Source organism: Camellia sinensis, chromosome 6 (genome assembly GCF_055761805.1).
Source record: "Camellia sinensis isolate YWXY chromosome 6, ASM5576180v1, whole genome shotgun sequence".
NCBI classification, from domain to species: domain Eukaryota; kingdom Viridiplantae; phylum Streptophyta; class Magnoliopsida; order Ericales; family Theaceae; genus Camellia; species Camellia sinensis.
In genome coordinates, this window is record NC_138966.1 from 89,516,704 (window position 1) to 89,539,978 (window position 23,275).

The 23,275-nt window shown below is 36.5% G+C and overlaps 2 protein-coding genes across 14 annotated transcripts in view; one reads left to right on the forward strand and one right to left on the reverse strand.

Annotated features, from left to right (window-relative positions):
- The first annotated feature begins 1,596 nt into the window (after window positions 1-1,596).
- LOC114278058 (mechanosensitive ion channel protein 3, chloroplastic) lies at window positions 1,597-18,200 on the forward strand. 6 transcript variants are annotated; one of them, XM_028220033.2, is made up of 15 exons: window positions 1,597-1,928; window positions 2,400-2,484; window positions 3,279-3,493; window positions 3,605-3,664; window positions 4,593-4,747; window positions 10,147-10,270; window positions 10,390-10,487; window positions 10,595-10,708; window positions 11,126-11,186; window positions 12,775-12,924; window positions 13,084-13,194; window positions 13,365-13,532; window positions 13,636-13,749; window positions 14,288-14,344; window positions 17,083-18,200. In XM_028220033.2, exons 3-15 carry the CDS (start codon window positions 3,416-3,418, stop codon window positions 17,548-17,550), a joined length of 1,758 nt encoding a protein of 585 aa, XP_028075834.2. In that variant the 5' UTR covers window positions 1,597-1,928; window positions 2,400-2,484; window positions 3,279-3,415; the 3' UTR covers window positions 17,551-18,200. The 6 variants fall into 6 exon arrangements, with proteins under 6 accessions (XP_028075834.2, XP_028075838.2, XP_028075835.2 ...); XM_028220037.2 differs by having other exon boundaries at window positions 4,599-4,747; XM_028220034.2 differs by having other exon boundaries at window positions 1,608-1,928; window positions 3,393-3,493.
- A 1,803-nt stretch (window positions 18,201-20,003) lies between these two features.
- The window catches only part of LOC114278059 (putative ubiquitin-like-specific protease 2B), a 31,058-nt gene continuing 27,786 nt past the window's right edge, over window positions 20,004-23,275 (reverse strand). For all 8 annotated transcript variants that reach the window (XM_082874176.1, XM_082874177.1, XM_028220042.2 and 5 more), the window contains one exon: window positions 20,004-22,454. In XM_082874176.1, coding sequence (XP_082730302.1) covers window positions 20,202-22,454 — 2,253 coding nt within the window. In that variant the 3' untranslated portion in view covers window positions 20,004-20,201. The remainder of the gene's footprint in view (window positions 22,455-23,275) is intronic.

The following is a 23,275-nucleotide window of genomic DNA, read 5'->3' on the forward strand; positions in this document are numbered from 1 at the left end:
GTTTATTACAGTTCTCCCCACCTTTTGAAAATTACATCCTCCTACTTGAGATTTAAAGTTTCATTAAAGATTACTTCTTCTAGCAATTTAATTTTTTTAAATAACAATTTTGCCCTCACTGGGTAAATTACATTGACACCCCTCACATTTTAGAAATTACAATTCCCTCCCCAAGGTTTAAAGTAACATTACCAATTGTCCCATCGGTTAGTATTAGTTGAAAAAAAAAATAATTGGAAAAAAATTTATTTGAAAAAAAATTTTGTTAGTCAAAAATTTTAAATTTCTGTTTGAAAACCAATGTAAGATAAAAATTACACTGACACCCCTTGAGGTTTATGTTTATTACACTCAAAAGATAAAAATTATATAAAAATGATAATTATTTTTTTTATTTTTTTATTTCTTAACCAAATTAATTTTTAATTTAAAAAAAAAATTCTAAAAATCAAACCATACATAGTTTAAGAATCATTTGATAAGTCATTTCTTACGTTGATAACTTATTTAATAATTTGTTAATTTTACGATATTTTTACCATCTGAGGCTTGTTTGGCAACCATTTTGTTTTCAATTTTCAATTTATATATACAAAAATTTTAAAAACTATCATAAAAACTTGTTTGATAATTGTTTTGGTTTATAAATGGTTGTCTCAGTTTGTAAATTTGAGGAAAAAATGTAAATGAAAAAAAATGAGTTTACGTTGGTTTTTAAATAGAAATTTAAAAATTTGACTAACAAAATTTTTTTTTCAAATATTTTTTTTTCCAATTAATTTTTTTTTTCAATGAATTTTTTTTTCAACTAATACTAACCGAAGGAGCAATTGGTAATGCTACTTTAAACCTTGGAGAGGGGATTGTAATTTTTAAAATGTGAAAGGTGTCAATATAATTTAGGACAAATTACATATACCCCCTCGAGGTTTAGCTAAATTACAGATACCCCTGAGGTTTGAGAAATTACGAATTTCCCCCTAAATGCAATATTTGCATAAGAAATTAGGGGGTAATTTGTTATGAAATATAAACCTCAGGGGGCAAATTGTTATGAAAATACAAACCTCAGGGGGCGGGATGTAATTTCTGAAACCTCAGGGGTATCTGTAATTTAGCCAAACCTCGAGGGGTATATGTAATTTGCCCTATAATTTACCCAGTGAAAGTAAAATTGGTATTTAAAAATTAAATTGTTGGAGGGAACAATTTGTAATAAAATTTTAAAGGGCAAATTACATATACACCCCTCGAGGTTTGGCTAAATTACAGATGCCCCCCTGAGGTTTGAGAAATTACGAATTCCCCCCTGAATGCTATATTTGCATAAGAAATTAGGGGGTAATTTGTTATGAAATATAAACCTCAGGGGGCAAATTGTTATGAAAATACAAACCTCAGGGGGTGAGATGTAATTTCCGAAACCTCAGGGGTATCTGTAATTTAGCCAAACCTCGAGGGGTGTATATGTAATTTGCCCAATTTTAAATCTCAAAAAAGAGATGTAATTTTTAAAAGATGAGAAAAAAATTATAATAAATATAAACTTTAAGGGTGTCAATATAATTTATCCAAAATTAAATTTCCCACAAGAGTCCATTATTTTGAGACGAGAGGAGACGAGTATATACTTTTGAACACGCCTCTGCGGGCGCTCACATGGCACAGCACCTACACCAAGTCCCCGTTGAGACTCGAGGAAGCGGAAGACACACCACACACGGCGCACGTTAGGAGGCACCCCCCTCCAGCCCGCCACGTAGCACACAAACCTTAAAACTATTCAAAACAATGCACGTTGGTTTAACCGCGCAACTGTGCGAAACCAACACTTCCTGCGCAAGATATCATCGTCCCCTCCATTTTCGAGGTCCTCTTCTCTCTCTACTCTCTCTCCTCCATCACAGAACCAGTATCCGTAGTCGGAGGTAATTCTCTGTATTTTCGATCTTGTTAAGTCAATTTTATCGTTTTTCTGTTGTGCATTTGGAAGTTTTGTGGTTCGTGAATTTACAAAATTGTTGGGTACTTGTAAATCTAGGGTTTTGTTTTCATCGGAGTTTGTTATTTTTGCTGTCATTTCGAATTGAGAGCTACGAACAGAAATGCAAGGTTGTGGAGTTGTGATTTGATGGTATCGCGGTTTTGTTTGGTTGCTCAGAAAGTTTAGGAAAAAAGATAAAAGAAAATCAAGCTTCTTATTAATAGATTATATATAGTTACATTTGTATGTATGCTAATTAATTAGGGCCCTGAAAGATTTTAAATTGATATGCTTTGAACCTAAAACTATTAATTGTTTAGTTGAGTTGATTATTTATTTATTCCTGAGAAAATCAAATTTATTGCTGACATGGTACTTGGTTTTGTTTTGTTTTGTTTTGTTTGTTTTTGTCCAGCTAGATTTTCTCTGCAATAATGGAGGGTTTTGATTTAAAGTTTTCAGGCTTCAACCGACGTATTAGTGTATCAATTTGACATTGGGTGAGTTACTGTCTTTCATACATACAAATACATGTGTATACATTTTTCTTAGTCTGTATTTGGATCATGGATTTGGATGGGGATGGGGAAAGCGAAAGGGAAAGGGAAAAGTGAGTGAAATGTGAATGAAATATAGTTACATTTCACACACTTTCTCTTTTTCTTTTCAAATCCCTATCCAAATCCATGATTCAAACATAGCCTTAGAGTCTTAGACTATTATTAATTGATCCTTTTAAATAATTTTATACAATGACATGATTGGTGGGTTATAATTACACAATTAAAATCCCCAACCAACTGCATTGACACCCTTGCTTTCATTTCTTTAGAAGCATGAATAAAATTTAAAGGGGAATTGCAAATTAGTGAGAAATAGAGAAAGTAATAGCAAAATTATGGAGGTGCAAGTGAGAGCTTTGTTGTAAGCCACAGTTTTTACTTGCATCAAAGCACATACCTACTTGCACCTCCATGATTTTGCAATTACTTTCTCTACTTCACATTGATTTGCAATTCCCCTTAAATTTAATCCACAAGTTCCATTTGCAATGCTGCCTTTGGAGTTACTTTTAGTTTTGATTCCTTTAGTTTTGATATGCTTATGCTAAGTCTTTGAGTCTTGGCGTTATGGCCTTTTCTGAAAATTGATTTGCTCTCTGCTTGAACCTCATTATGAATTATGATACCATGCCGCTCCTAGTGCTGTGGGTGACTCATGAGATGGATATGTAGTTGTTGGCTACTTTTGGTTATCTTGTCATGTCCTGATTTTTTTATTTTCAACTTGACAGGTGTTATATTTCATGATATTTAAATTAGATGTATTCTCTGTACCCTGTTCGACAATATATTTCTGGGTTTGGTGTAAAGTTGGTTTGAACGTTGTTATAATACTGCACTAGTAGTGGCATCTCTACCTTATCTGGAAATGACCATTGCTGGTTCTTTTTTACTCTCCCGTGAATTGGGAATTCACAGTGCTTGTGGATACAATTATCAACCTAAGGTGCGCGATTTGCATGTCAAATTATAGACTTTTCCCATGTGTTTTGGATTGCCAGGATGGCCAATGCTTTTAATTTATTTATTTTTATTTTGGGTCTAAATGTTATTACAGGGTATGGTAGGCAAGGGAAGCTTACATTTGTTCAGTGTCACTCTTTCATCACACGCTATGGTATTCTTGTCTTTTAATTCTGTGTCTCCTCTTAAAAATGTTGCCAGTGTGTATAATGTATATATGCCACTTTATTGCACTCTTAGAATCTTAGAACTGCATAGCTGTAAATGTTCTATACTAATACTGCAGGGTATCTTGTTATGGCGTTTTGTCTTCATAGCTTTTCAGGATAGATTGTGTGCTCTAATACTGCAAGTGAAAGTTTTGTGAGATCTGAGCTTCTGGTGTATTACATTCTAAAACTTGGTGGGTATAATATCATGTGGCTGTGCATTTGAAGTATGCAAGTTTGAATTAAACAGGTTGTCTTACATTTTTTTTTTTTTTTTTTTTTGTTTTGAAGCAAATAAGTCACTGAGCTGTAACTTTAATCTGGGAGAACTTTTTCCCAAACTAAGGGGTGGTTTGGGATGATCTAAATAAGTGCACTTTTTGACTTTTTATGAAATATGAGTTGGGTTTGAAGTGATGTGTTAGAGAGGTGATGTGACTTAAATAAGATGATATGACTTAAATAAGATAGTGACTTTTTGACTTTTTGGCATTTTAGATCATGTCGAACAAGGCCTAAGAGTTGGTTATTTTACAATTATATAATATTCTCTTACCAGAAGGTGTTTATTGTATGATATTTCAGTAGCTTGTCACTAAGATCTATATTTCATTGTTCTTTTTAGAAAGTTAATACTTTTGTAGTAAGCATTTTTGTTAGAGGATTTTTTTATTTATTTTTCTAAACTACTTGAACTGAAACAAAGATCTATTTAAGAAGTTTTTATTTGGTTTATACTGGTCTTATGTTTGTCTTTTATGAGAAACTCAGAGCACTTATATGTGCTCATTTGTGCATTTTCATGTGCTTATTTGTGCATGTGACATCAATGGAGCCTATAGTTCTCCTACCAATTTGTTTTAACATCTGCAGCGACAGGATGCTTGGTGTCACCGTCTTTTATACAATATCAGTGAACCAAAAAGTTCTCTATCATCCAGATGTAATGTTTTCCAGTGCCGATCCTTTCTAGTTCCAAGTGAAGGCATTGGAATTCCTGTTCTGAAAACTGCTGCCACACTGACAAGGTATAAATGTGGTGGTGGTGGTGTTGTTTATTTTATTTTATTTGTATTTTTTAATTTGCTTGCGTCAGTTCGTATTTGCATGCATGCTATGTACTACAAACGTTGCTTGTGTTGTTTATGAGGTTTATTTAGTTCCTTGTCTTGGCTAATTCGCTAATTCCATCTTGTTCTTGCTCTTTTTGTTTGTTTGGTTCGGTCCTTTCGGATAGAAAATTAGCCAAATCTATCTTTTGCCAAACTAGTGCAATGCACAATGCGTTGTTTATATAGCAACCTCATGTAAATTTATTTATGTGCTGCCATGACTATCCGTTGTTTGTATTTATAGGCTTATGTTAAAAACTACCATCACTTACTCCACCTACTACACCTACCACCACCTACTACCACCTACTACACACCTACCACTACCACCTACTACCACCTACTCCACTACATCTCCTATATAAGGAGCCCCTCACCATTTGTAATAAAAAAATATACAACAATCAATAATACAATCATTTATCTTTATACATTAAATTTCTACATGGTATCAGAGCAAGGTTAACAACCTAGTCATTCTGCTTCACCGGCGGGCGGCAGCCTCGCCTTGGCCGCCCGCCGGACCTCTACACATACCTTGATCACTCTGCATGTGCTGCCTCCCTAGCTGGCTCTTTCTCTTATGGCTTCTTTCTATATTCTCTCCGATGGAGATATATATATGTATATATATATGTGATATATATATATATATCCGACGAGCTCGAAGTCCGATGCAGATACAAAGACGTGGGCCGCCGGCAGTGTCGACCGCGCACCCGGATAACCAGAAGGCTGCCACGTGGAGCGACGCCGATCTCCAGCGGTTGTTCCACCAACGAGAAGCTGCAGAATACATTTGGCTCGAGCGGCTTTCTGCAGTGATCGGCCTATGTCTTTCATTGCTCCAGGCGCGCCTTTTCAAATCCAAAACACCACGTTAACAGTTCGCTCATAATCCAACAATTAAGAATACTATGGGAACATACAAACTGAGCTCACTGTTCTCCATCAAACTGAGCTCACTGTTCTCCATTGAAGTTCACAGAACACGATAAAACGATTCATTCATATGTTGAAGTGCTATGGCACTCTACTCGCTGTGGCAAAGCTTCCTTAGGGTAATGGAGGTTCTTTTTTTCTGGTCAATATCTTTCCCCTCCCACTTCTGAAAACCTGGCTTTCGATTTATCTCATGTTTCCAAAGGTAGCGGGCTTCTCCCCACATCCAGACTAAAGATCCTGGTGTTAAAAACACAGGAATCTTGGCCTTGTGTGCATCTCCCCTATTCTCTGTTTCTTTTATGATGATGGTGGGGACAGAAACAGACAAAAGAGAAAACATCTTTCTCTATACCCAATGTCTTTAGTGTTGCTTACAGCTGTGTTTTTTCTTTGGTCACGTGGGAGTTGAATACCCATGGAGCCCACTATCCAAGGCAGGGACAACATCATTATCTCACACTTTCTTTATTATATATATATATATATATATATCTTTTTATTATATTATATTAAAAAATAAAAAAAAAAATAAAAAAAAAAATCATCATCTATCCTCCGTTTGATTTCCAACTCCATTATTTTTATTTATTTTCTCCAAACCACTTTCCTTATTTCCCCCATCTTTCATTTTTTATTTCAAATTTATTTTTATTATTTTTTCTTTATTTTTCTTTCACATTATTTTTAATCTTTTTCTAATTCCATTCATACCATATAGCTTTGCACACCAAATCATATTTTATTCATCTCAGGGATCCACCCCGATCACAATTTTACACAAAAAAAAAAAAAAAAAAAAAACAGCTTTGTTTTCTTTTCTGCAGCCGGCCACCAACCGACCTCACTTCTTTGCCTATTCCGCCGGTCTTTTCTTCTTGCCTCCGTCCTGGGCGGCCCTTGCCGGTGTTGCCTCCGTGTTTCCCACTCCACTGGGCATGATCACTACTCCCTGCTCCTCCACTGCAGCATATGGCGGCCCTCCAAATCGGAACATAACGGTGGCCTTCCGCTTCAGCTCCTTGTTTTCTGCCTTTAGCACACTTATCTCTGCTCGCGCACCCTTATACATGCGCTGGAGCAGAGCCAGCTGGGCGTTTAACTGCTGCACCTCATTTGTCCTACTCTGCAGCCGGTGCGACAGGTTTGTGACCGCCGTCATGGTCTCCACACATGACTTCAAAGTATACTGATTGGCCTCAATATCCGTTTGCACCGCCATTTTTTGCTCCACCGACCGCATCGGAAAGTTCAACGGAGCAAAACCAGAGGCGCTTGGTTGAGGTTCACTGGCCACCGCACCAGTTATCTCTCTTGTTGACTCGTTGAGGTCGGAAAAGAGAGTGAGCAGACCACGGGACGAAGAGGCCATATTCTGGGTAGCTGAACGGGAAGACGAGGCCATGTTATGGGTTGCTGAGTGTTTCAGAGAAAGGTTGGTTACAGAATGGCAACAGAGTGTTCCAGAATCTCTTTCTCAGAAACGGAAGAGTTTTTTCAAAGGATTTTCGGCGGTTTCAGACTGGTTTGCACAGCCTCCGCCTCAACCTTGGTTAAATAGCCGAGGCAGACACGCGCATCATGCGCCTCTCGGCGCTCGCCGACAACATGGGCGCTCCTTTTGATAGGCACGCCTTTTGATGGCACGCCTTTTTATAGATTGGGCACGCCTTTTGATGGCACGCCTTTTCAAAGATTTGGCACACCTTTTGAGGGTGCGACTTTTTAAGGGTCCGACAAGACTCTGTAAACTGTCCCGACATTGATTCCGGTTAGCTCCTTCAAGGGTCCGACAAGACTCTGTAAACTGTCCCGACATTGATTCCGGTTAGCTCCTTCATGGGTCCGACAAGACTCAGTAAACTGTCCTGACATTGATTCCGGTTAGTTTCTACAAGGGTCCAACAAGACTCCGTAACTGTCACAACATTGTCTGCTACAACGGTCCGACATGACCCCATAAACTGTCTTCTACGTCGGTCCAACACGAGCCAGTGTCTTCTACATCGGTCTGCCATAACCATACAGTCTTCTACAACGGTCTGACACGACCATACAGTGTCTCCTATCCATTTTTTTATTTTTCAGATTATTTTCTTGTTTTGTTACTCTCTCCAAACTCAAGTTGGTTAGTTCCTATCCCCCTTGAGTTTGCGGGGGGCTGTTAAAAACTACCATCACCTACTCCACCTACTACACCTACCACCACCTACTACCACCTACTACACACCTACCACTACCACCTACTACCACCTACTCCACTACATCTCCTATATAAGGAGCCCCTCACCATTTGTAATAAAAAAATATACAACAATCAATAATACAATCATTTATCTTTATACATTACAACTTAATGCTGTCCAACATTAAAAGAAGTTAAGAATATATGAGTAAGATGCATCTTTCCTTTCTCTGGTTAAAGTTGGTCTTAAGGCATCAAAAGTCATAGTTCCTAGATCTTTTCTATTTAGCAATAAATTCAGACCTAATGTTTTGATGACATTCACTCACTTGTCTTCTAATTTGGTCCCTGCCCACAGGGGTCATGTACATTTCACTGCTTTATAAAAAGACTTTTTGATAAGCATATTTATGGTCGTAGCCACCTATTTCTAAGATGAAGCTCAAAATTTCAAATCTCCTAAGGATAGTATTTTTTTAAAAAACTTTTTTACACTAATATCTTATATCTAACTTCTGTAAAACATTTGTCCTATTTAAATATCTGTTAAATAGATAAGAGGGTTTCAAGAAATAGTGATTGAACATGTAGAGTTGTGCAAGATTGATGGAGACCAAGCTAGGGGAGAGAACCAAAGGTCTTTTTTAGCAGGGGGGAGAGCAAGAAAGACAGGAAGTAGTGGAAGTTTTGAAGGAGACTAGATCACTTGAATCTCTAGGTATTGAAGGTGCTTGCTTGCATGCTTAAGGAGATGGAGGTTTTCTATTGATGAGAGTGGGCACACATTTATCCTAGTTGGCACAAGAGCTAGGAGGTAGTCTCCTTTGAGTCTGATACAATGTCTAGCACCATTGTAACTGTGATACACTAAGACTAAGAACAGACACGCAACGCGACATGGACATAGACAGGTTGGCACAATAATTTAAAAAAAATACTGAACACGACATTTGGGGTACACACAAAATATATAATTTTATGTTTTTATTATACATCGTATATATAAATATTTCACTCGAAGATAATAATAAAAGTGTAACATAACACTAATTTCTAAAGTTTAAAGAAGACATGATTAAGTTTATAAATTTCGTTTGTTTCTTTTATTATTGGACCCCAACTTATTTGGTTCAAACTTGTAATATGTTTCATGCATATCTAAACAGTGGACACGTGTGTGTGTGTGTGTCCCACATGTCCAAAGCGTGCCTAGATCTAATAGGACATGTTTGGACGTGTCTTCGACACATGTCAGGAATATCCAATGAGTGTCGGTGTTCGACATGTACATGTCACCTTCTTAGAAGTGTCCATACTATTAGGCGATAGAGAGAGACAAGAATAGTGGAGATCATGGAATGTGCTCCTAGGTATGGAGGGTGTATGGAGCTTGACACATGTTCTTGGAAGATAGGGGCCATGTAGGAAGTAGGAAAGTGTGTGTGTGTAAGACTAGTCAGGGTACATTTTCCATAGAAGGGAACAACAGCTTGACGAACCCTTGACACTAGCCAATGATGCTTCAGTGGTGGTCATAGCAATATTGTCAAAGATACACTTGATTGTCTTCTTCGCTCAAGGAGTTCCCAAAGCCCTACTTTTGACCTGTAGCCACACTAATGCATTGTGGGGGGGGGGGGGGGGGGGGGATTGGTTTGGTGAGGTATTGGAAATGGAGGGTGTGAGCTAGCCAAGCCTATTGTACTGAGCTTGGAGAATACCTCGTTATTGCCCCCAGATCTTAGGTTCGAGGCCAGGGTGAAGAAACCAACTGTTACGGTTTTGTAATTCAAACAGAATTTTGTAATTGCTTTTATTCAACAGGTAGCACGCTATAGGTTTTGTTGTCTGTTAGTTGTTAGTCACTTCTGCCCTGTCATTTATATTCATATTCATTATCTAAATGCTTAGATGTGTGTATGTGTATCACTGGGACTAATTGTCCTGATTGATCAAGTGTTGGTTTTGTTCCTTGTTCTTATTTTTTTACACTTTTAAATTTACTTATTTCTGTAATTCACTTCTCTCTCTCTCTCTCTCTCTCTCTCGTGGAGTGGGGGTGGGGGAGGGGTTGGAATTTTACATGTCAAATTTCTTAACAACGCCTTTTCTCTTTCAAGTTTCTTTCTCTTCTCTCCCATTTTTTCTTCAGATGATCTCTCTGCAATCTTTTCTCATGGTAATGCAGGTCATATAATGCTTTTCATGGAAGCCCAATTGTACTTCAGTTGGTTCCAGCAGTTGGTATCATTGCCTTTGCTGGGTGGGGTCTTGGGCCACTGATGCGTATGAGCAGGATTATTTTCCTTCATGTACAGTTACTTTTGTTATTTATCTGTTTTTTTTCCTGGCATTGTGTTTACTTTATTTTCTCTCAGCAATTTTTGCATCCCTTAATTGGCTGATGGTTCCCTGATGAAATTTCCTGCAGAAGAGTGACAGTAGTTGGAAAAAAAGTAGCTCACACTATCTGATGACCTCATATCTCCAACCTCTGCTTCTATGGACTGGAACAACACTTACCTGCAGGTTTCAGAACCTTTGTTATTTCTTCACTGCAAGAAATTAATGTTTTATATATGACTTGACACTAATTGCTAGCCTCTTTGGTGCTAACTAGAAAGTTTTTCCTTCAGGGTGTTGGATCCAATAATTTTACCTGCAGAAGCAAGCCAAGCTGTCAAGCAACGACTTTTGGATTTTATTCGATCATTATCTACAGTGCTGGCCTTTGCATACTGTTTATCAAGGTAGTGTAGTAGCTGTCACAGTCATATCTCTTTTGGAACTGGTGAATATAGTCATCAAACCATTTAATTGAGTGTTGATTAAGCAATGAATGGCTTATTCATGGATTGGTTATTAATTAGTATATCTTTCTCAAAGATAATAAACTGAATCATGATTAACCATTTGATATTTCTAGTATTTTGAACTGCAAACATAAATGTGTTCTAGCTTTTAAGTTTTTTTTTTTTTTTTTTTCCACTGATATCTGGTAATTACTTCATTTTCCCCTTTCTTTCCTTGTTCACTAGTAATGTCCTAATTCATTTATTTTACCACAGTTTATTTTTATCTTATTGGATTCTGGTCACTTTATGTGTTGGATTCACGGTGAGGTTTGCATCGTGATGTTTGAATACATTCATATTCTGTTTTGGCAGCTTGATTCGACAAACACAAAAATTCTTTATGGAGACAAATGACTGTAATGATGCAAGAAATGTATGTTTCTGTTACTTCAAATTTTCAATTGTTTATCATATTTTATTTTATTAGATTTAAAAGATTTGAAGGTAGCTTTTGGTTGACAAACACTTGCCATGTCTTTGCGAAGTAAAGAAACTCAACTATCATTGATATTGGAGAAAGAGGATTAGAGGTCTCTGTACTTAATGAATATCAAATGGAAACCTAGGCTACAGTATTGTTGAATAACTGCAAATAACTTAGAACACAACAATAAAAAATGACATGCTGATGCCTTAGTATATTTGTCTTAATCATGACACCTTGTTTAAGGGCATACAATGTGGTTTATGACTTTATTTAATTTTCTGTAAATGGTAAACTCTTTATGCTTCATTGGAAGAAGGTAATTATTATTACTTGATGAATTGCCTGCTTTATCCAACAGCAGTGGTTCACACCATTTTCATGATTTTGTTTTCCATTGGGAATAGCAGACCCTCTAATAATCTCTTATCAATATTCTGTAACTTTCACATTCTCTTCCCTTAAAAAGGGGAAAAAGAAAACAAAAGAAAGAAATTACAAGCACCATTTTCCTTTAATGTTTTCCTTTCATGTGCATACTAGCGAAGCTTGATGAATTTATAAGGATGCCATTGGTTAAAATGACTTTTCCTACAGATGCTAGGTGAACAAGGAGTACCTTATTTTCTTTGCAGAGATCATTTGATTTGTATACTTCAATGAAATCGGAGTAGCCAGCTGGTGTAAGCTATTGGTTTCAGACTCTGGAATGCTGATGATATCATGTTTCTTTCTTATTTGTTTGATGACATCAACATGCCACGGTCATTGTTATTCTTTTCTTACACTTTAAAAAAAAAAAAAAAAAACCTTGTTTGTTTTCAGAAAATTAAGTATTTTGTTTTCCGTCTTTTTTTTTGTTTTTAGTCAAAATTTTTAATATTTTAAGATTTTTTTATTTTTATTTTTTAGATGCATCTAACCTAGATACACTTAAAAAGTATAATATTTATGGAAAATATCTTTAAGACATTCTTCAAATACAAAAAGTACAAAATATATATATATATATATATATATATATATAAATTCAGTACATTTTCATATTCTTGTATATTTATTGAATTTTTAAAATATTTTTTTTACAAATATTTTACTTTGTAGGGGCATCTAAGTTATATGCATCTAGAAAGTAAAAAATTTACTTCAAATATTAACAAAATTCACTAGAAACAAAAAAACATGAAAAACAAAAAGCTCAATTTTCAGAAAATCAATCAAAACCAAACAAGGTGAATAGTATTCTTTTCTCATCAATTTGTTTCTTATGCTTCCTTCTAATCCATTCAAGGATATCTCTTATTGATGCCTTTTCAACATGCAGACATTTTATAGATCGCATCTGTTGATTTACTTTTTGAGGAAGGATAGATGCATAGTTTCCTCTTCCAAATTTGAATTTTTTGTTTCACTTATTTTTTTAAACCACTCTTGGCTTTTTTGGTTAGGAGCTATGAATCAATTATCCAATTAACCTGAGGCTGCTGTCAGAGTAACATAAATACTCATTCCTCAATTACAATTTCTTAATTTGCAGATGGGCTTCCAATTTGCTGGGAAAGCTGTTTATACTGCAGTATGGGTTGCTGCTGTTTCGTTGTTTGTGGAATTGCTTGGTTTCTCTACCCAAAAGTGGCTTACTGCTGGGGGTCTTGGCACAGTATTGATCACCCTTGCTGGTCGTGAGGTATAACCTGTTTCTTTTTCCTTATCCGGTGAAACCTACATGCTTGCATCAAACAGCCAGTCTACGGACCATAAAAACATTCACTTTTTTAGTGTCTTGTTAAGAAGGGTAATTCTCATTTGTACTAAAGCTTGATTCACATTTTTTTATTTTATTCAGATATTTACAAATTTTCTTTCAAGTGTAATGATCCATGTGACTCGACCATTTGTTGCAAATGAAAGGATTCAAACAAAGATTGAAGGCTATGAAGTTTCTGGTTCAGTGGAGGTTTGTGATTTATGTCCATTTATTCCTTAGAAAAGGGGATTCTGGGATAATAAACTAGGAAAGTATAATCTGCAAATGCATGCATGTCATTCCTTTACTTGCAGCTACTCATACATATATAACAATCTGATTTTTGTAAGATGTTGACTTAGAATTTGATGTCGTTTCAGCATGTGGGCTGGTGGTCACCAACAATCGTAAGAGGTGATGATCGTGAAGCAATTCACATTCCAAACCACCAATTTACAATAAATGTGGTGAGGAATCTTAGCCACAAGACTCATTGGCGCATCAAGATGTACCTTGCCATCAGTCACTTGGATGTCAATAAGATTAATGTGAGTGTACTCGATTCATTTGTTTGCCAACAATAGTCTGTGCAATCACTGGCATGTTTTTTTTCTTGCATGTTATGAAGTATTGGTCATCCCTTGTTGACAGAATATTGTAGCTGATATGCGCAAGGTTTTGGCAAAAAATCCTCAAGTCGAACAGCAAAGGTTGCATAGAAGAGTATTTCTGGAAAATATCAACCCAGAGAATCAAGCTCTTATGGTTAGTATTTCATAGTGTGCCCTCTGATTTATTAACTTTTACCGAGTGTACAACCTGATGATAATAGCTTTCTGGGAATTTTGTTGATATCTTGGTTTACTTGAGTTACCAAAACTCAACATGGAGTACTTTGGTTGAATTGCATTCTATGGAGACAATGAGTTGCAGATTCATGGCTGCATAGACATCTTGGTTGACAACATATTCATAGGATATGCACTTGCTAAAATTTGCCCACAAAATGACATGTATTAGCCAAAATAGATCTTCTTTTTTTTTGTTTTTGATAAATATTAGCCCAAATATATCGTTTGACATTACCACTACATACTTTTATTTATTTTATAAAAGGTCACTGTTATTTATTTCTCATGTTGCATAAAATTATGTTCTTGTTCACACCCTTTTTTAGCAAATCATCTCAATTGCATTATCAGAAATGTGGAATTAACTATATTGCTTTCATGTTGGTAGTTATATAAATGGATGATTGATTGTGAACAAAGCTTTTAAGATCTTTAATTTCATTATGTTACAGATTTTGGTGTCTTGCTTTGTGAAAACCTCACATTCTAAAGAATACCTCTGCATCAAGGTAACTGTCATTTATTGCAATTGAATTTTTGTGATTTGAATAGATGTTTCATGCAGCTTACAACAGAACTAATCATGAAATTATGAAATTCGACTAAACAGAATGAAATGTTTTGGTAAGTAATTATAATTTCAAAACAAAATTTGTAATATCTACTAATCAAGAAGGGTAAAGAATCAGAACTCAGTTAAGAAGCTTACTAAAGATCCTACAGTCATACCCCTAGGATAAGAGCACATCAGCACAGTGATCAGGGAATTACAGAACAAAAACAAAATTCTCATATTTGAACTGACCAGTGGAACAACTTGTCCAGTAGCTCACCAGAGGACAATATCACTCATTTTCCTCAACTGCCCTTACCAAATTATGGAACCAAAAATCTCCATAAGCTGCAAGGAAGCATTGTAAAGCTAAAACTTTATCATGATATTACCATTAATGAAGAACAAGTGTTAAACCATACCAGTCCTACTTCAGCCGCAGCAAAAGCATATATCTAGACAAGAAGCCCAATTGCATAGTGTAGCAGCCATTCTCATCACCCCACCGAACAAGCAGACAAACAGGTCAAAAACAGCCACAAAACAAACACCAATGCCATATTTCCATTTTGTAAATTCTGTAGTTGGGCTTGTCATTAATGAGCCTTGACAACATTCTAGCATTCAATAAGAGATTACTTGTATGTTAGTACAATATTGAATTTACAAAGCAGCACTGCAATATCTGTGGAAGGAAATCTTTATACTCTAGTTCCATACCAAATTTGGGTCTTGTGAAGCCTTTTCAAAGATGGAAAGAGTCGTGCGTCCTTAGTTCGCACCTGTTTCTCAATGCTGACCAGTATCCCAGCTCACTTCTATTGTCTTTTTTTGGGTTGGAGTTTCATGACATTAGTTTTGGTAGGAATGTAGCAAGTAGTATAACTTGGCCCAGGTCTTATTATATGTTTCCGTAACCTCATTTTATATGATCATGCCTTATTATATGAAGGAAAGACTTCCTAATGTTGGATTGCAAGGAAAGATGCTTAAATTCTGTATTTACTACTTAGTTTTAAAACTTTGACCAACATGCAAATCAAGGCTGCTTCTGATCACCAATATTTACATCGCTTCACATTGAATGGGGGGAGAAAAAAGGAAAATAAAAATAATAAAAAATCTTATTAACTATTTTATTTGATTGTCTTAGTGGGCTTCATTGATTTAACTTGACTCATCTTCAATGACTAGCTTCATGAATTATAAATTTTTGTGTACAACTTTTCAAAATTCCGGTTAGCATTGCAAGAAAGATTGAGAAACTGATGAGGGATTTTCTCTGGGAAGGGTGTGATGAGGGTAAAGGGGTTCATTTGGTTAGGTGGGAGACTGTTTCTCTTTCTAGGGCAAAAGGTGGCTTGGCTATAGGAAACATCGTTGTTAGGATATTGCTTTCTTGGGCAAGTGGTTGTGGAGATTTCCTCTTGAAAGTGAGTCGTTATGGTGTTCAGTTATTAAAAGCAAGTATGGAGTTTAATCCAATGGTAGGAATTCTAATGTGGTTAATAGAGGCAATTGTCGTTCACTGTGGAAATTCATTTCTCGTTTCTATCCTCTTGTGTCTAATTTTTTTTCATTCAGAGTTGGGAATGGGAGAATGTTCGGTTTTGGGAGGATGTTTGGTTAGGAGATATTTCGTTTGCTAGATCTTTTCCCCTTCTTTACAGGTTGGCTCGTTCTCCAAATGTGTCAATAGCATCGGTGGCTTGCTCGTCTATGGCACCCATCTCCTGGAATTTTGATCTCATTATAAACTTGAATGATAGGGAGGGGGGGAAGTTGGCATCTTTGTTGGTAGTGCTAGAGGGGGTTTTTCTTTCTTCGTCTTTTGATAGTAGGGTGTGGAATTTTGTCTCTTCAGGGGTCTTTTCATGCAAATCCTTTTTTGATAAGATTATTGATAATCCCTCGGTTCCCTTGTTCCCTTTTCATAAGAAAATTTGGAAAGCAGATGTCCCTCATAAAGTGAAGTTTTTCATGTGGTCTTTGGCTCAAAAGGGTGTTACAACTAATGATGTTTTCCAGAGGAGAATGCCTAATCACTCTCTATGCCCTCAATGGTGTATGATGTGCAAGAGAAATTTGGAGGTAGCAAATCACCTTTTTCTTCATTGCCCGGTGGCATCTGTATTATGGCAGCGTCTTTTCAAGTTATGTGATGTGCAGTGGGTTGCTCCACGGGAGTGTATGCATATGCTTCTTATTCGGTTTGACGGGTTTGGGAGTACCAAGAAAGCCAAAACAATGTGGATAGGCATTGTTTTTGCTATTTTCTGAGTTATATGGTTGGAGAGAAAAGCTCGAATTTTTGAAGGTAAGGAAGTAAGTGTAGAGCCTTTGTGGGATAAGGCGGAATATTTGGCTTCATTTTGGGCGTTTGTATCGCCTCCTTTCAAAGGAGTCCCTTCGTTTTTGATCTCTAGGGATTGGGCTGTTGTTTGCCATCCTTAGGGTTACGAGTTTTGCGACTTTGTTTTGTTTTTTCTTCTTCTCTTTTTCTTTCTTTGTATAAGGACTTCTTGTCCTCTTTCTCTTTCCCGTTTTAATAAAATTTTGTTGTTACTAAAAAAAAAAAAAAAAAAAAAAAAAAAAAATTGTGGACAATATTTTTGGTTCCTCGTTTGTTCCACTACATTTTGTAAAATGTGATTGTTTAGCCCACTCAAGACCAATTGATGCTTAATGAAACAGGAAGCTATATTGTTGGATCTTCTGAGAGTTGTCAGTCACCATCAGGCTCGACTTGCCACACCCATCCGCAAAATTCAGAAATTTCATAGTGAGGCTGACATTGAAATTCTACCTTTTGCTGATACCATCTTCACTGGTCCTAGAGCCACTTGCAACCGACCATTGCTCTTGATTGAGCCCTCATATAAAATCAATGGCGATGATAAAGCCAAGGCCTCAACTCGTTCATCACACATGAATGAAGAAAAAGATGCCAAGATTGAAGCAGCCTCAACATCCAACTCCGAGACAGATGTCAAGAGTGGATCTTCTTCAATTTTTTATGAGACCAAAACCAATGATGAGGTGCCATCGGCTACAAGCTCCGATGCCAGCTTAAACTCTAAGGTTTCAGCAGTGTCAACATCCAATGCCAAAACTCCAAATGCAGAGTGTGTGGGTCCAGTCCAAGACTCTGAAAAGCAGTAACTCAAGAAAAATGCTATGGATGGGGTGAAAGAAGTGAATTCTGTTGACAACAAGCCACCTTTAACTTGCCAAGAATCTGGCAAGCAAGATGGTGAGAGACCTATTGCATTGTCATTGGTGTCTAGGCCTGCATTGGAAGATAAAATTGTTTTTGGCATTGCTTTAGAGGGATCAAAACGAACGCTGCCAATTGAGGAAGAAATGACTCCATCTATGTCTGTTACGAATACAGAGTCAATGGAATTGGTTGCCTCACAGAATGGGAGTGGGTCCGCCCCAGATGGCACGAATTCGAAAGATGAGCAGAATCCAGCTGTTTCGGCTGCTACACGGAGCAATCAGCGGCAAAAAGAAAGGTGATCAAACTTGATGAGATAAGAAGTGCCCATCCAGAAATGCTTGAAGCTGTGTTTTTTTAAGCTTGCATTATGGAATGCACACTGTTCTCACAAGATCCCCCGAAATTGGGAATAATTTTATTTTTTTTTTAGGAAATAATTTATATTATCTAAACCTAGGGGATAGGGGTATTGGGGGCTTGAACCCGTGAACTGATGAGTAACCTTACAAAAATCATTGTTGAATTAAGAATTTGTTGGGCAGAGCAGAATAGCTTAGGCAATCAATGAGAGACCTGATTCATGTTTCAATTGTTCTGATTCTCTTTAATGGCTTTCAGTTTCTTTAATTTAGATACATTTTTAGTTGAGTTTTGAGAATTGTGTTTTGACGGAACAAGTTTTGAAGTTGGAAAGCGACCCATTAGCAAGCTTAGTTTTAAGGCAATTTAATACAGCACTGGACAGAAAAATTTGATGGCGTTGTTAGTTTAGTTTTTCATTTTTATAAAATGGGGAGCAAGGTTTATGTTTTTGTGCAAAATATATATATATATATATATATAAAAAAAAAAAACTTTATTTGACTTGTAGCGTAAATGGTCATGAGATGATATTTAAGTGTCAATGAAGTGAGATCTCATTAGTATCAGTCTACTATGGTAATCAAATTAATCTAATTTTACTAAACTAGTTTTGAAAAAAATAAAAAATGATTTTCAAATTTCATTAATGATACAATGTATCAAACAAGTTATTGTTACCTGTTTCTGAATATAAAATGAAAATAAAAGCAAAAAATAGAAAATGAAATTTTTTGAGTCATTTGATAACGTTGTCACTATTTTATTTGTTTGATTATTTTATTTTAAATTTTTTAAAAAAAATCTTATTTTGTGTACTTGAAAACAAAAGAAGATATGCATATTTACTAAGGTCAAAAAAGTTAAAAAGTTACTCAAAAAGTTAAAAAGTTATCACTACTCACAAAAAAAAAAAAATTTAAAAAATTAATTTTCCGAGCCAAGTACAACTCAGTGATGTAAGCAATCACTGCTTTGTGCTGTGTGTGGCGGAACAAATCTGATTAGATTGGGTGCAATTGAACACTGCTGTTCGGCCCGTGGGGGTTCATCACGGGTCCCGTTTTGATAATCTGAACCGTTTAATATGTAGAACTCGTCGAGTATTATATGCCTGTAAAAAATCACGTCGATCGGATATCGATAACTAATGATCAAATCAATTTTGTATAAAAAAATGGATGATGTTATAATTAACGAATGGAAAAAAATAAATCTGATCAGATAGCTATCAATATCCGATCAACGTGATTTTTATAGATATATAGTACTCGACGAGTTCTACACATTCAACGGTTTAGATTATCAAAATAGGACCCGTAATGGCCCCCACGGGCTGAACAAAACCGTTCAAAGCATTGCCCAAACATTGGCTAATAATTTCTTACCATCAATTCAATTGCACAGATTGTATGGCTGCCAACCCACATTTCTAATCTTCTCCTACACACTTTTTTATACAATTTTTTAATACACATTTTTTCATAAAAAGTCAAAAAGTTAACCCAAACATCTATATTTTTTTTTTCAACTTTATTTAGGACACCCCAAACAACCCCTAAATTGAATTTTCATTTTTAAGAAAACAAAAATGATATATCAAACAAGTTTTTGTTACCAGTTTCTAAAAATGAAAAAGAAAAATCCTAACAAACAACAGTTTAAATCTTGAATTGTGCGGGAAACAAATGGAAAAAAAATAAAAATGAAGCAACTATGGAGGGAAGCAAGTAGAATAGGAAAGTTGAAGTAAATATTGACTGCACAAAATACTCATCTCTATATGAATCTTCTAAAGGTCTAAGCAAAACAATCTTATATAATTATATAGAGCCCAAGCATGAGAAAGGAATTCCGCCACATACCTATTACTACTTTATTCTACATCACTTTTTACATGATTAACGCGATTTCCTTTCTCACATTTGAGCTTTAAAAAGCTGTACTTAGATCTTCAATTGTACAAGTAAATATCGTTTTGACCCCACACACAAAATTTGTTTCGATGTGGATTGTGATTGGATCATCATACAAAATCCAAAGTGGTTATATATCATCATATCACTCTCCAACTTAAATGGGGAATTTAAAGGATAAACATTGTCTCTGCATATAATAAAACCACAACACTATTCACATCATAGCATTCAATATCCTAATCAGATCCCATTTTTGGGTGTAGAAAAAGGAAGACAATGAAAAAAAAGAAGAAAAACTAGCACAGCCCATTTTACAATTGCAGATCTTTTGAGAGGCTTCTCATCTGTCTTCTTTCCTCTTCAACAGGAGGTGTAAGGCGCGCTTTTTTAGCAGCCTGCATCTCATCTGACTGTGTCACCACCAAATCATCGGCGATCCTTTTAGTAGTAGCAGGCTGCACCTCATCTGACTCTAGCACTGAATCATGGCCGATTTTATTAGCATCCTCGTGCTGCTGCTGTGCGTCTGATTCTGACACAGAATCATCCCCGATCCTCTTTGTAGTCTGTTGCACATCCGTTTCTGACACGGAATTGTCATCAATCTTTTCTAAAACCTGCTGGCCATCTGATTCAGACACTTTAGTATCACCAATCAAACTCACATCAGCACACGTAATGTCTCCATTTTCCTGCACATCACAACCCTGATCAGACAATCCAGGAATGAGATGATCAGCATTGCCATTGGAATCAACCATATGATCAGAGGTTTCAGCATCTGCAACATCAAGCATCTCACTAGGAGCAGAAACTAGGGTTTTAGGATCAAGCATAAGATTAGAGGGCTGACAATCTGTAACAGTAAGCATGTCACTAGCAGCAGACACCAGGGTTATAGAATCAAGCATATGATCAGGGGGCTGAGAATCTGCGACACTAAGAGGAGCAGAGACAAGGGTTTTAGAATCAAGCATATGATCAGGCGGCTGAGAATCTGCAACAATAAGCATCTCACTAGCAGCAGAGGCAAGGGTTTTAGAATCAAGCATATGATCAGGGGGCTGAGAATCTGCAACACTAAGCATCTCTCTCGCAGCAGACACGAGGGTTTTAGAACGAAGCATATGATCAGGGGGCTGAGAATCTGCGACACTAAGCATCTCACTAGCAGCAGAGACAAGGGTTATAGAATCAAGCATGTGATCAGGGGGCTGAGAATCTGCAACACTCTGCATCTCACTAGCAGCAGAGGCAAGGGTTTTAGAATCAAGCATATGATCAGGGGGCTGAGAATCTGCAACACTAAGCATCTCTCTAGCAGCAGACACGAGGGTTTTAGAATGAAGCATATGATCAGGGGGCTGAGAATCTGCGACACTAAGCATCTCACTAGCAGCAGAGACAAGGGTTATAGAATCAAGCATGTGATCAGGGGGCTGAGAATCTGCAACACTCTGCATCTCACTAGCAGCAGAGGCAAGGGTTTTAGAATCAAGCATATGATCAGGGGGCTGAGAATCTATGACACTAAGCATCTCACTAGCAGCAGAGGCAAGGGTTTTAGAATCAAGCATATGATCAGGGGGCTGAGAATCTGCAACACTCTGCATCTCACTAGCAGCAGAGGCAAGGGTTTTAGAATCAAGCATATGATCAGGGGGCTGAGAATCTGCGACACTAAGCATCTCACTAGCAGCAGAGACAAGGGTTATAGAATCAAGCATGTGATCAGGGGGCTGAGAATCTGCAACACTCTGCATCTCACTAGCAGCAGAGGCAAGGGTTTTAGAATCAAGCATATGATCAGGGGGCTGAGAATCTATGACACTAAGCATCTCACTAGCAGCAGAGACAAGGGTTACAGAATCAAGCATATGATCAGGGGGCTGAGAATCTGCAACACTCTGCATCTCACTAGCAGCAGAGGCAAGGGTTTTAGAATCAAGCATATGATCGGGGGGCTGAGAATCTGCAACACTCTGCATCTCACTAGCAGCAGAGGCAAGGGTTTTAGAATCAAGCATATGATCAAGGGGCTGAGAATCTATGACACTAAGCATCTCACTAGCAGCAGAGACAAGGGTTATAGAATCAAGCATATGATCAGGGGGCTGAGAATCTGCAACACTAAGCATCTCTCTAGCAGCAGACCCAAGGGTTTTAGAATCAAGCATATGATCAGAGGGCTGAGAATCTGCAACATCAAGCATCTCTCTAGGAGCAGAGACAAGGGTTTCTGTCAGGCACTCAACATTTTCTGGTGATGGAGATCTTGGTTGATCTATTTTCTTCTCTTCTACATTGAGATCTTCCCTAACTATGTCAGTTTCCTTGACCTCGACTTCTAAGGAATCATCAGAGGCACAAATTGATGTTTCTGGGGATGCATTGATATCTTCATGGCCACCTTGGTGAATTCCTGGATGCCACGACGCGTCTGCACCAAAATCTCTGGACGGATAGGAAAAACCACAAGCTCCAGGTGTAATTCCAGCCAATTGCTGAAAACCAGTTCTGTTTGACGGTGAATAGACAAATTGCCCACCAGCTTCTGCATCTACCTGTTAAAATTGCAGGATTTTAGGAATTTAGTGAGCGCACTACAATTTTTTTACATTACAGTTTCCTTGGAGTGAATTATTTAAAAAAGGAAAATAAATTTGGGAGGTGAAACATGGCAAATAAATTGTCATTATCAACACACATATCGGTTGATGTATCAGGCTCAAGGTTTCAAAAAGCAATTGTGGTTGCCGTAACGGTTGCGGTGGCGAGGTGTAAAGGCCGTAGCGTAATGGTTGCGGTAACTAAACCATGAATTTTTTAATTTTTCGCACAATTTGAAAAAAACTTACCGATACGCATATTTGTTTTTTCAAAATCACATTTATAAGGGTTTAAAATAGATTTTGATCATTTTATTTTTTAAGTATGATCTAATATATTTCATATTTTTAAGTCACTATAAAAGGAACTTTTTACATTTTATTTCAATAGTTAATAATTTTAAGAATAATTGATTTTAAATGTCTATAAAATTATTTTTGACCAATACCTAAATTAACTAGATAAAAAATATTTACAATTATTAAATAAAATGATTATAAAAATGAAAAAAAAAAAAACAAACTGTGCCATAAACAAAAATTATTTTTGAGCTAATTATTTTTTTTAAAAGTCATTTTTTTAGACAACACTTTACAGCTAACTAAATAAAATTATTTACAATTAAGTATTAAATGAAATAATCATAAAAATCAGTGGTTTTTTTTAAAGACATTTTTTAGACAACACATTATAGTAACAAAATAAAAAATATTTAGAATTACATATTAAATGAAATGAATATAAAAATAAATACAACCACTGTTTATATAATTTT